Genomic DNA, 14,256 nt, shown 5'->3' with positions numbered 1-14,256 from the left:
CTTAAACATTTGATCTATGATAAAAGCAGTGACTTTTACTTTAGAAACTGTATATAACTCTTCATACAATTGTTGATTTATTTAATCATTTGTATCTGTAAGTATCTATATTTTGATCTATTTTCACCATATTTCAGTGGGCCTACTTCTCAGCTGATGTTTAAACTTATGTTAGCAGTTTGGTGTGGATTTATAGGTGCCTTCTTCACGTTTCCTGGGTTTCGCTTTGCAAGAATGCATCAGGATTCTTTAACCTACTGTGATGGGAGTCCAGTACAAAAGTAAGCACTTTACTAATTTATGGATGAAACTTTGCAAGTATTAAAGAGAATATTTTAGAATTGTTTACAATACAACAACAGAGCACATGTATATCATTAGATTGAAAATTTCCTTCAAACATAGGTAAAAAAGTAAACTTGAACAGAAATAATTAAAATTATATTTATTTTGAAAACTTTATTCAAATATGATATTAGGCTGTACTCTTACAGAAATTTGCTGAATTATTATTTAGTTGTAGTGACCAAATATATATTTGTAAGCAGTTTATCAGACAGCTCTACAACACAGAAGTAAGGATTTTTGTTATTTGGTTCATTAGAAAAAATAACATTCTTTCAAACTTTTACTGGTCTATTTTGCCCACAATGACAATTTAAAGTAACAGCACTGAAAGTTAATATTGAATAGAACTAACTAATTATGTTTGTATTGTAGTTTTATTCTATAGTCTGATGAAACCAGTATTAAAGGTTATTTGAAGAATATCCCTTAAGCAGTAACAAGTGGCATTTAGAAACATGTAAAACAATAATGAATGTTTTTAAAAAATCTTAATCTATTAACAAGTGGTATTTACAAAAGCTTAAACCAAACCTTGCATATACACAGAATTCTACATTTCCAAAATATACCCCACTTTTATATCACCACTTAAATGTTGAGACAATTACCACAAAAGGAGGTAAAGTGAGTCACATAACATTTCCAGGCAAAAACTACAATTAGCATTACATCTGATGTTGCTTTCAATAATTCAGTGTATCTTGCAGATATCAGTGCATGGTGATCATGCATGAAAATGGATGCGAGCTGTGTCACATATAAAAACATAGATTTTAACAGTTCTGACTATTCAAAAACTGCAATGAACAGTGCTTTCAATAGTGCTTGTGATCATTCAAAGTGTGTTGTAAAGAGTGATGCACAATAGTCTTTCATACCATTAGATGCAAGTGATAACACACACAAGGCACAGTGAACAAAATTAACCAACTATCATCATGAACATAATTATTTATGATCTACAGCTGAGTACAACTGCATGGTTGACACTATACCACATGCATTGTTTTAGAATTCTCCAGTGTTGGTTTTGAGTGCAATTATTCATTTCATATTTGTTCAATGTGAATATGTGTGTATATGATGTAAAATGAAAGTTAGTACTTTGGCTGCATTATGGGAAATACAGGTTAAAAACTTGTGTTAAACTAATAATTGTGTTTTGAAAAGCATCCCTTTAAGTCAATAACAAATAGTGTTTAAAAACACTTATGCTAATATTAAATAATATTTGAAAAATAACCTTTTATTTTAAATAAGTTACTGGGAAGATAATGAGATGGTACTTGATACTTTGTCATTTTAACCTGTTATCCTGCTTCTTTCTATGTCTATGTAATTTCTGATTTTCAAGCTTTGATGAGGTCTACAATAAATCTTTCATCAGTAAAAAATATTCACATTATTATAGTGCTCAGGACATCTAACCAACTTACATGTTTGTTTGTTTTTTATCTTGCCAATTTTTCTGATTTGTTTCATGTTTCAATTTTATTCGTATGCTCACTTTTCATTATCACATTCTTTGTCACTTACATGTATCACTTAGTATCTGTTTATGAAAGTCTCTGTTGAGCTAACTTTGATATCATTTAAAACCTTACTGATCCAATTACTACAGCCTCTCCTTTTGGGTTTACCTTTGGTCTGTGAGCAACAGTGCTATTGTTCATCAGCAATATATGCACTTCTGTGTGTCTTTTCTGTTATGAGCTGTACATTTTGTACATGATGCAATATTTTCATGGTGTATGTCAGAAGTTATTCATGCCTTCTGATGCTGATAGAACAAATAATTTGTTACATGATATCCTTACAAGTTGACTGAGGAACATCAGAAAGGTTTATGTAAGTCTTGGTAGTAAACTCTAAAATGAGTTCTTGATCAAATTTTTCTTATTTACTAACACTATATGTAGGTAGATATAGAAACACTATCAATGCAAGTATAGCAATATGTGGTCTTTCTACTTCCATCATGTTTCAACTCCCTTATGTCATTGTTTCAGTCTGTTTTAAAAATGTTGAGTTAATGCTATTTTTGTTAATTGGATTTGATATTATTTCTACCAATACTTTCTACACACACACAGTTCTGTGGTAGAATTTGTTCTGCCCAAATGGTCCATATCCTTGGAACCATTCATTGCCCTTGCAGGATATATAACATACAAAACAACTTTGTACACAGAAATAGTCTATGTTAAACCTGCCTGAAATGGATAGAGGAGAAGGAAGTAAAATAACTGGTGCATACAAATCATTTATCCAAAGTTATGTTCTGTGGATGGAATAAAACGTTTTTTTTGTCAATTTCAGGTACTTAAGTTGATACTATTTTGAACCATTAATCTGTGTTACATGTCTAACTTAAATTCAATCATTGAAAGTTCACCTGAGTTGCTTTTTCAAGTTTCATTGAAATTAGTTCAGCCAGTTCCATACAACAGCTTGTGACACCAAACATATGGACAATCCCTGTTTTATATATAATATCAAAGAGTTAGTTGTACTGTTTGAAGCTAAATTTCTTGTTTTACTGTACTTTTTAAAGAGCTAGTGTAATTTTACCCTACCATTGATTTACAGATTGATTCTTCACCTAAGTTTTCTTTCACCTATGTTAGTCACTTTGTTGTGGGTGAAACCCATAAGTCGGGACTATCTCACACAGAAGACATGGCCAGGAATGAAAGAAACAATGTATGTTTTTGAATTTACAACATTTTTTCAATTTTAATTTATATTTCTTTAAAAGCTGAGAAGAAATGTTTTTATTAAGTTGTTTAATTAGGTTACACGAAGTTTTATGGTGTAGGGTATGAAACTCTAAAACACAGAATAACTATGTAATATTTTTCAGTGAGAAATACCCATAAATATTATTTTCATAATTTTCTGTTTAATCCTTAAATGGCAGCTATAATAAATTGATGTTGTTACCTACAAAATTCCTGCTGTTTAAGGGTTAAATATGGGTGAATTCTGTAATAATTTCTCCACTACTTAAAAATCATATGTACAGAAGACTTTATGTGAATTTGTTAAATATCTCCTGTATTGAACCTAGATTAATTACCATAAAAAAAAAAGGTGAAAAAGGCTAAAATTCTGTCTGTCCAGCATGTATGTTAGGGATAAAAATGTCCTAAGGAGTGCACGTAGAATAAAATTTCGAAAAATCAATCTTGCATGTTTTTCATTTCAGTAACTCTAAAAACAATGTTAATTTTATTTTTAAGGTTTACAAAAAAAGTGCAATAACTTGTGCCAAGTGTAACTAAGCATTTTGTGTGCATAAAATATTAGAAAATATTTTAGGATAACTTTTTGACTAGAATATATGAAATAATAAGTGTTGCCTAAGTATATTTTTGCAGGTTGTTAAATATCCAACTTTATTTTAGTTTGTATAACGGTGAAGATTATGACTGTTCAAACTTAGTTTTTGAGCTTATGGAATGAAATCCTTTTGGATTGTTATTTAAAGTTAATAACTTACAATAACAAAACCAAAGTCTTTAGTTAATAATATTCATTAGAAGTAACCCATGCTATACTAAAATGGAAATTAAAAGTAACTGTTATTACTTAAACATTGGAAACCAAATTAAACTTTGAATTTTAGAGTAATGTTTGTTGCATGAATAACAGTTTAACCTTTCAGGTCATACTTTATTATATTTCAAAATTTAAGTAAAAATAATTGCTCTAATTCTACTTTAACAGCTTCTGACTAACTACTAATATCATATTGTAATATTTGGTGTGATTCACAAAGAAAAATAAAAAGAACATTCATTTTTCTGCAACTGAGTTATGCTGTAACAATGCAATATTTTAGACCTTTTCTACACATTTCAAAGTATAAATTTATATTTACTAAAAAAACTGTCATCCCTTGAAAATATAGTTATCTATGTTGTATTTATTACATGAATATTTTTTCTCTGTTCGAAGTTTTATTATTACAAACTTTTTTGCTTATCATAGTTTTTAACATAGCTAAAGCTAGAGTTTAAATACTTAGCCTGAAGCTTAACTTTAGTATAATTATAAACTTTATAGTGGATATTATCTAATATTATTGGGATACAGAAACTTGTTCTAAGAATTGTATTAAATATTTTATAAAGAATCTTTCAAAAGGATTTTTATGCAGTATTTAGATTTGATATTTTCTTAATTTACAGAATGACTCCATCAATGTTTGAAACAACTCGTATTGTTGTTATTGTGGTGGTGGTAATCTTTCGATTTATTCTCATGCCTCGTTATCTCCAGTCTTACCTAAACCTAGCTCCACAGAAACTGGAAAAGTTGCGAAAGGAGGCTGGGCGTATCAGCAATATTGATTTACAAAGAATGGTTTGTTTTCTGCTTTGCGTTTTTTTTGTGTAACTGGGTTTATAAAATCTATAATAGATTAAAGTTTTTAAGATTCTTTATTTTATTGTAAGCATTTTGTATTTTTTATTTAGACATTACATTAAAAATAAACTGACAGCTTTGATTTAGTTATAAAGGAATCAAATTCAAAATAATTTAATAGCCTAAAATTGTTTTTCAGAGATGCAGACTTAAATTATGTTATAAACATCTTAACCATGATTGTAAAACCTCAAATAATTCTGAAAACTGTTGTAAGTGATCATGAAATATTAGCTTAGAGTCCTTATGGCCAAAATATGTTTCATAAAACATTTCTCCTGTTACTCAGTATTTGAGATATCACTCAAATATATATATGTGATATCTGTGATATGAGATATATGTGATATCAGTAATCACATATATCAATGTGATTATATGGGTAGAAATATTTACAAACTAGTTAAGTAATAATTATGAATATTAGTTGTTAATACAAACTATCTGAAAGCATGCAAAATGCACTAATGTTATATTAACTGACAATCATTTTTCATGTGTTGAGTGCATACCAGCATATCAAAAATTTCGTAATTTAATGAAAAAGAATAATTCTAATTATATATCAAGTTTGGCTGAAAAATATGAAAGGATATATATATTGTTATTTAACATTTATTTGATGTAGTTTACAAAGAACAAATGAAAACAATGTTCAAGCTTAGGTTTTTGCACAGCTCGAAGAGTCTTGCTATAAACAACACCCTTTTTTTTACATTTATTTTAAAATTTGATACCCATCCCAAACCACAAGTTTATCTTTCCTAAAGAACTATCATCCCAGGATAAAATGATCATCAATGTTTCATTTCTCACATAATTTTCCTTCTCTATTCTTGACTTTATTAGCACAGTGTCTTTTTATAGTTTCTTTAAATATTCTCTTTGTTTCTTACTGCACATATTCTGTATTAAATTTTGTTTGAAAAGCTATAGAAATATTCTTGTATGGCAACATATCAGTAAGTTCATTCTCAGTTTCACATAATTTGGTTAAGTATTTCTAGTGTAAAAAAGAACACATTGAGTAATCACCTCCTGTCAAAATAGGGTTGAAATACTCAGATTAAAAGAGGGGGGAATATTACAGATACTATGAATAATCAAACTTTTTTATGTAAACTCGGGTTCATATAAGATTATAATGCTACATTCATTATGCAAACATTTCCATTAATATATTCAAGTCAGTTTCCTGCTTCATCAATGACATTTATAAAATTGTACAGAATTATGTAATTGCCTACATAAAATTTTAACTGAATAATTAGATACCATTGTTTTATAACTATTCAGTGGAAAAATGCAGATACATTTGCAGAATACGTAAACCTTGTATTAGTAGGACTAGAGCAGGAACTTGTGAGTAAATCTTAACACATCTGGATTTGTCTATTCTCTCAAACTTGCAAAAACAGATGGTTTAAAGTAATTAATTTTGTGTATTAATAAACCTAAGTAATGCAATAAAAAACACTGAAATTTTATGTTAGAAAGTGTAAGTAGTCACTTTTAAATAACTTCATTTTCATGTAGGTGGCAAGGATATTCTACTACCTGTGTGTTGTGACACTGCAGTATCTAGCACCACTGTTGCTGTGTCTTTTTACCACCTTTCTTCTTAAAACATTAGGTAAGTAGATGTTAATAGAACAATGTCTTGTAAATAAGTGGTAAAGAATTACAGTTCTTATTAAAGTCACCAATTTCTTATTTGGTATATTACTATAAGCAATGGAAGAAAGAGGAGTTTGATGAGCCAAAAATTCTGTAAAAATTATTTGCTTCAGGCTATAATTGAATATTTAATCTAGCTGATAATTTTTTATTAACAAATTTGATTCATCTATTTATTAATACATAAGATGCAATAGGTTACGTTGTAAAACAATCTTTTAAAATTTGTAGTGCATACTTGAGGGATTTACACATTTTAATAAAAGGTAAGAAAAAAACGACCTTTACACTCCAGATAAATGTAAAATAATATATTTTTATATAAACCAATGTTTATATGTCTATTAACCCTGAAGAAACTGCAAAGGTTGAAACATTGATTTAAATAAAACCTTTCTTTTATATTTGTCTGTGGAGTGGCGATTGTTTTTTCTTAACTGCTATCAAAATGGGAAAAACAATCTATTCAGAATTTTAGTTCACATAGCACATTAATGTTACTCAACAATTTTATAAACACAGTTAAATAAGCCACAACTGGTGAATTGTATCACAAAAACTGTTGGTAACTCTACTTTCAGTTTCCTCACACAAGTTTAAGAATTAGTAAAACCACACAATCCCAATGGAAACAACATATGGTTAAGTGCTACTGAAGTCATGCAGAATAGGAACACCTATGAGTAAATTTATGTGCTTGCAGCGGTAAAACATTGTATTTGTGTTTGTGAAATGTATGGTGAGAGAAGAGCTTAAAAGATAGCATTTGATATGATTAAATGTTGAAAAATGTGGTAGGTAACCATCATAGTAGCACTAAAAGCAGTTATATATATTATACAAAATTATTTGAAACAATAAGTGAATGGGAAACGTTAAGAGTAAACTATAAATTATAAGAATTTACACCTCTGTAGAGGTGTTATCTGAATGGTATACCTGACAGTGATGGAAACATGAAGATATACCATGGTTAAGAACAAGATAAATTAATTTAGTAAAAATAAATAAATTTATCCAAATAAGTCATTATAGATTAGCTGTACAGTATTGATTTGTCTTTACATGTAGTTCTATCTATAAGAAAACACTAAAGTTAGAGTTACGTAGTGTACAAAGTACTATTCAGTTTCATATTTTGGAATATAAAAATTGAAAGCAGACACTGTAAATGATTATAGACAGTATATGTCCCATTGATAGCAGTGCTCAAGAAAGTTTTGAATTCAAGAGAAAATTTAAAGCAGATGTGTGGAAATAAACAATAAAGAGCCTTTTTATTTCTTATCAAATAATAAAATAACAGTTTAGTTTGTTTGGGACATTTGTTGATATTAACAATAAACCTTGGTACCACATATTGTCACTTAGTTTTCTCACTATGCAAATGATGTTGCAATCACATTAAACATGTGAACAGGATATGAGTTTGCATCATGTATTAAGAAAATGAGAGAATCAAGATTATACATAAAACAGACACATTTCACTAAAGTAATAAAAACTGTATGTTGATGCATTTAATTTAAAGTAGTTATTACCATAATAATTACAAGACATTTTGTGATCAAAACATTTAATATACAGGGTATCTGCATTGAATTCAAACAACTTTAAAGGCTTGTAACTGTTTATTGAATAAATTTGAGAATGGTAACTTGTACAATTACCACACCATATATCTAAGTTTCTGTACGTAAAGTTCATTTTGTGTTTTGGATTAAATTATGAAGACCCCACAAGAAAAGGCAATGTGGGGTTATGTGAAGTTCAAAATGCACTCCACAAAGGTGCAGGACATTGTTTAGCTGCAAGAGCATGTCAGTGGCAGTGGCGTCTGTAATCCCAGAGATATAAGAAAACATGTGAAGGGAAATCGAGTACTGTTGCAACTTACTCTGCTGTGAATGATGCACATGTTGAATGTCTACTCTAACGTATCTAAATGATATGTACCCGTGTACCAAATGAAACTCGGGCATAATGACTGTGACCTTTGTGAATATTTCTCTGTGTGCATTATTCAATAAATATATACAAGGCTTCAAAGTTGTTTCATTTCAGTATGGACACCCTGTATTGCTGAAAATGTTTTATTTCTTTTTCGTGAGAAATGACAATGTTCAAACCTCATATTACCCACTTTCTCATACCATTCAGTCCAGTGGGATCCACATGTTAGATTATATCATACAAGTTTGTGTTTTTAACAATAACAATTGTTTTAAAGAACTGACCTAAACATGAGGTGAAATTACTTCCACATAAATTATGTTGGAAACCACATTAATAAATAAAAATGTTAATTATATTATTGATGCTAAATTTTTTTCATATGACACATTATTATGAGCCCTGTAACAAACAAAGTCAAAGACTATGAACAGTTTGGTACTTAAATAGGTTAGAAAAAGGCATTTAATAAGTTTATGGGGTCCATGTGATGATAATAGGTTTAACAGCATTATTAAAGCTCTTGTTTATAATAAGCATGTTATACTCTGAACTAGATTCAACTTGTATGATGCACAAATGAACAGATACTGTATTTTATCTTAATAACATATTAGTATGGTTTTTTACCCAACATCAGTTTGAAGTAACATCATGCCAGTGTATTTTCTGTTAAGATATATTTCATAACACAAACTGTCTTCATATTTATGTTGGTATTATTTATTAGCTTCCTTTGTATATTTCAATTTTATCATTGTTTGTGTATTTTCATCTAAGAAAAAGTAAAAAGTACCATTTCGATTGGTTTTCCTTACTTTGTTATTGTACTGTGTATTTTACTCAATTCTTATTAATCCAGATTTGTTTTTAACTTGTAATATTTTTCTCAATAGATATCTGAAATCTTGTATGAGTTGGCACATCTACCTATATGATACATGTAGTGCAATAAAGAGTATGCCTAAAACTATTCTTGAGTATACATGTGTATTAGTAGTATGTGTGATGTTGTGTGCTTGTGTTTTCAGTCCTATTTTTAAACACTTTATTGATTATATGGCTGATAGCCAGTGTTTTTAGAATATAATCAGAGTGAACTCTAATAAACGTTTTAGTTATTAATCTTCAGATAAAATATTGTTTATTGATCATGAAGGATTGAAAAGTTATGTTAAAATAATTTTGAGATATGTTAAAAATTAACATATAAATAAGCAAGGTAGATAATATTGCTTAATACTCAAAGTTATCAACATTAGCAATGTACAAGTTCAAATCCATACAGTAAATAACAATAATGATTTCCCGTTGTATCAGTAAATAATAAATAAACTGAAGAAAACATAAGAAAATGTATTAGTCAAGGTTTGCACAGGTTCTAGAAAGTACTTGAATTTCAAAATTAAAATATCTAGGCCTTTTCTGCTTGCTCAATTTATTAAAGTGTCATTTATTCAAATAAAAGTAAGAACATTTTGAAGCAATAAAATATTTGCTGTTTATTTTCTAGCTATAGTATAAAAACTAACTGAAAACCAAATGTTTATACATGCTGTCTATCTTTATGTAACTGACATATAACTGTGTAAAAAGTTTTGTAAACGTTGTATACCAGTACTAGCTATGCCAACCATGTGCTTTATTCAAAATAGCTGAAACCTCAGGTTTGGGCTCAAATTATTTTATTTCTTCCTTCACATTTCTAAAGGCCACCTTGATTTGTATACAGTTGTACTTGTAGGCCAGAGTTCACAAATAACTTTTTAGTTTTCAGTAGAAGTTTACTCACTAATGTAACTAAAAATAAACACTTTCATTACTAATTGTTCAAATAGTTGAATATCTAACACTGATCCAAATACTTCACTAAAAGAATGGAACTTTACTAAATGATAAATTGACTGTTTACCCAGAGTTATACTGATTTACCCATCTAAGATCATAATGTGTCATACACCCTTAGTTAACATCTAAATTAAATTGTTAAAAATATAGTTGACAGTAGTATGACAAACTAAAATTATACTTCTGTACTAATTACAAACAAAATTAGTTATGTATAGAAAGAACACTACTTTGCTTGAAACTTAACAAAATTGTAAATGTTCAGAGAAAAACTTTTTTTTTACAGATGTCTTCCAGTTTGTAATTAAAATGAAATAGTCATAGTTTTGCTTAATATTGTCAATATTAATTTTTTGCAGTTGAGCTTAGTTCTATTACCTCTAAATCTTACAGAAATAGTCTTATCCTAATATTCCCTCATTTGTCAAATTGGTTGCAGGTTGTCCCACTTCTCTGCTGTCATTTTAGTGTATATCACATTGATGATTACCATAAAAAAGTTTTTTTAATGAATTAAGTTATTAGCACGAGCTTGCAACTAAAAATATGTACAGAATGCAGTTTTAAGATTTTCTCTATGATGTACTTGTGTGTTAGCATGTAAACTTTTTAGACACATGCATATTTTATCTGTTGGAAAAACACAATTTAAATCCACATTCACAAGAAAATTCCTTCTGAAACACAATGACTTTTTTTACACATGCATAATTCATCTTTTGGAAAAATACTTCACAATTTAAATCCTCATTCAAAGAATATAGAAGTGATTTTAAGTGATCATGAAAAATGCTAAGATAATGATTATTTGTGTGCATGTTTGTCCTATGCTTTGTAAATCCTAGGTGTATGGTCATGGAAAGTTTTGAAACAATCATGAAATTTCAAGTAATAGAATGTGTAGGGACTTTTCTTCATAAATGATAGGCTATATTTGGATTTTTTTTTCTTAATTTGAATAAATCCTATATAAATAATGCATCATTAAAAATGCTTGAGCATACACATTATTGCACATGCTATAGTGTATTATCACATTCATGCTGAAATGTTCAAGTAGCTGTTCTTGTGTATATCTAGTTAAAATATGATGGTCATGTTTGACATCCAGTCCATCTAATGTGTATACACTTCAAGCATTAAACCCAGTTATTGTCACACTTAATATTCAGCTGCTCTGTACTGGTTCACAAATTGGCTACTGGGTGCATATTAGAAATTAAACTCTAGATGTTTCTATACCCAGCTATTTTGTGCATATTAGAAACTTAATTGTACACTTTTAAAATTAGTTATTATGCATACATTTAAATCTAACCCTGTGTAACATTTAAAATTGTGATGTTGTGCACACACTTTATATTCTGGCAGAATCTACCTATTTGAAGCCTCTTTAATGTATTTGTTCAAGGACTATAATGTACTTAATTATGCAGGAGAATACCAGTGGAGCAGTTACTTCTCCCTAGTTCTTGAAGGAGAAGGCCGTTCTTCCAAACCATCAGTCAAACAAGCCACTGAAAGACTGTCACATACAGATAATGATTCAATATTAGGAACTAGTCAGCAGATCTCATTGGCAATGACGAGTCTCAAACAAATATTTACACCTGTGTTGTACAGAGGAGTGTTTGGATTCATGACATGGTGGTTATGCACTGTTTGGTTCACTACAAGTGTTATAGGTTTAATATATCATTCATATTTTTTGAACTAAGTAGACATTGTTTTAATGTTACATCACAACAGTGCATGACCTCTCACATGTGTTGCTCAGTTTAAATATCAGTATTTTTTCAGGTTTATTCATTCTGATCTACTTTTTTTTTTAACTCTATTTGTCAAGAGGGAGAGAAAACGTTTTCAGGTATACTGTTTTTATTCCTTTGTGGTTAGTGATCCTCAATATAATATATTTGTAAAATAGTAAATAGATTTTGTAATAGAAAAGTACATGACTTGTTACATAGAGAATAAAATTCATGCATAATATAACATTTCCACATGGCATTGTGATTAGAGTATTTTTCATAATGCAATATTTATATTCATAGATGAAGCAGTTTAATTTCTGGTTGATAAACTGTTGTAGATTAAATAAAAAATCATTATAGTTTAATATTTGTAGTTTATGCTGTTTCGTTGCTACTGTGTTTCAGGTCAGAAAGAATTAATGTAAATATTTCTTCCAGTTATAATAATTGTGAACATAAAGATACAAATTGTACACATTCACAAATATTAAAACAAATATGTTGAAGATTATTTTTGTAGATAGTTTTCAGTTTGAGTGAATAAGAAAAAGTTGAAGTGTTGTAGAACCCTATTTCCTTTAATTCTGTCCATTACTAAATTTATGATATAAGCATGTATTATTTTAAGGACTAAAGGATAATGTTTTGAAGCCTAGATATTGCCCACCAAGCTTTGTTAATCTTATTAGATAAAGAATTTCACTGTTGTGTGCCAAATACTCTATTACATATTTAAATTATTTGGTCTCATGTGACTTCAGAGCTTCTATCTACTTAATTGCATTAGCAATTACATGTGCGACAAGAAAATCATGGTAGTTTCGTTGTACTGGCCATAAAGGTTGTTTTTTTTAAGTCCGGCCCCTGAAAGCCGTTATATCTGAGAATTGATTATTGTTGTATTTCGAAGTTGAAACTACGTCACACTTCTCACTAACATAAGTAAAATAGAATTTACTGCATTAGGTAGGGTGGGTTTACGAAAACAATAGAAAAGCTTCATTAAATAATTTATAAACTTTTCCAAGCGGAACAGAAAAGAGTACCTTCGAGTAAACTTGATGAACCAGTTTCTAATAAGAACTGTGTGACTTTATATATATAATACAGGATATTTATTTTATTTAAAATGAATACATTTTAAAACGGGATTGTTTGAATGTGCTTGTTTGCTTGCTTCAATTAGTTTTAGTATTTGACAAAAGATTTATTTAGGAGTGTTGGTGTTAAAGTTATTCAAGTAACAGTATAGCGACATGTTAATGTGAAAATATTGTTCCATATGCATATTGAATTAATCACGAAGAAATAAAGTTATGAACCAGTCATTTTGTTATTTATTTGAGTTTTTATAAAGTTCGAGATTACGTAAAATTAATAAGAGACGGAGGAAGATTAGTATGAGACAAGAAAGTTTACTTGTTTGTGTTTCCGGTTGCACAATGAAAATGCACAAGGAAGAGTTTCAATAAATATGGTACATATATTACCAGATGTAGGTCCCCGAAAATATTTCAAGAGAAAACAAAATTAAGAGTAACAAGTTTTTTGCTTTTGAAATGTTTATGCTATTGCCTACGAAGTACATAATTCTCGTGATTTATGGTTTGCGCACGTTTTACTAACATCACGACAGAACAAATTGCAACATTACGCGTCTGTTATTTGACATTATTTTAGTATCTACTGGCTGACTGACAAACAACACTCTACTGAACAGTGGTGTGAGTGGTTAAAACATGGCCCTTTTAGGCAGCGTTCAAGCCTTCCCGGCCCTAGTGGCACAATGGCATGTCTGCGGACTTAAAATGCTGTGGTGAGAAGATCGCAGATAGCCTATTGTATAGCTTTGTGTTTAATAAAAAAGTCATCGTTATGTTACAAACAATTAGGCCTCCTTACGGGGAAATAACGTTAATAGTTGTGAATGAATGATAGTTGGCATACAGTAAAAACCCTCTAAAAGTTAAATATTATTGAACAAATTCACGCTATGGCAGGTACTGTACTGTACATACAAAATATAAAAGAAATTGTTTGCTGTGTGCTACAAAATCTCAAGTCATACAAATAATAAAAATGTTCCAGGTAGTAACTAGTAAACGTATGGGATTGACAGAAAGCTATTAAAAGTGTACTGTGTGAAGTTTTCCAAGTAGTCTCATTTCGGCTGGCAAATTTAGTCGATTGCATAGAAAATTGTCATAAAAAGTTCTGCTCAATTTTTATAAGGCGCTTTTTTCGT

General features: G+C 29.3%; 1 protein-coding gene across 4 annotated transcripts in view; it reads left to right on the top strand.

Annotated features, from left to right (window-relative positions):
* Positions 1–13,339, top strand: part of emei (transmembrane protein 161-like emei) — a 45,465-nt gene extending 32,126 nt beyond the window's left edge. For 2 of the 4 annotated variants that reach the window (XM_076498600.1, XM_076498601.1), the window contains 5 exons: positions 138–281; positions 2,938–3,051; positions 4,542–4,716; positions 6,316–6,412; positions 11,694–13,339. In XM_076498600.1, coding sequence (XP_076354715.1) covers positions 138–281; positions 2,938–3,051; positions 4,542–4,716; positions 6,316–6,412; positions 11,694–11,974 — 811 coding nt within the window. In that variant the 3' untranslated portion in view covers positions 11,975–13,339. Of the gene's footprint in view, positions 1–137; positions 282–2,937; positions 3,052–4,541; positions 4,717–6,315; positions 6,413–7,037; positions 7,185–9,305; positions 9,411–11,693 lie in introns of those variants that run through there. The other 2 variants (XM_076498603.1, XM_076498602.1) reach the window with 2 other exon arrangements.
* The last annotated feature ends 917 nt before the right edge of the window (positions 13,340–14,256 follow it).

Source organism: Tachypleus tridentatus, chromosome 4, assembly GCF_004210375.1.
Source record: "Tachypleus tridentatus isolate NWPU-2018 chromosome 4, ASM421037v1, whole genome shotgun sequence".
NCBI classification, from domain to species: Eukaryota; Metazoa; Arthropoda; class Merostomata; order Xiphosura; family Limulidae; genus Tachypleus; species Tachypleus tridentatus.
Note: the sequence above shows the minus strand (reverse complement) of the source record. Positions and strands in the feature narration are given on the sequence as shown.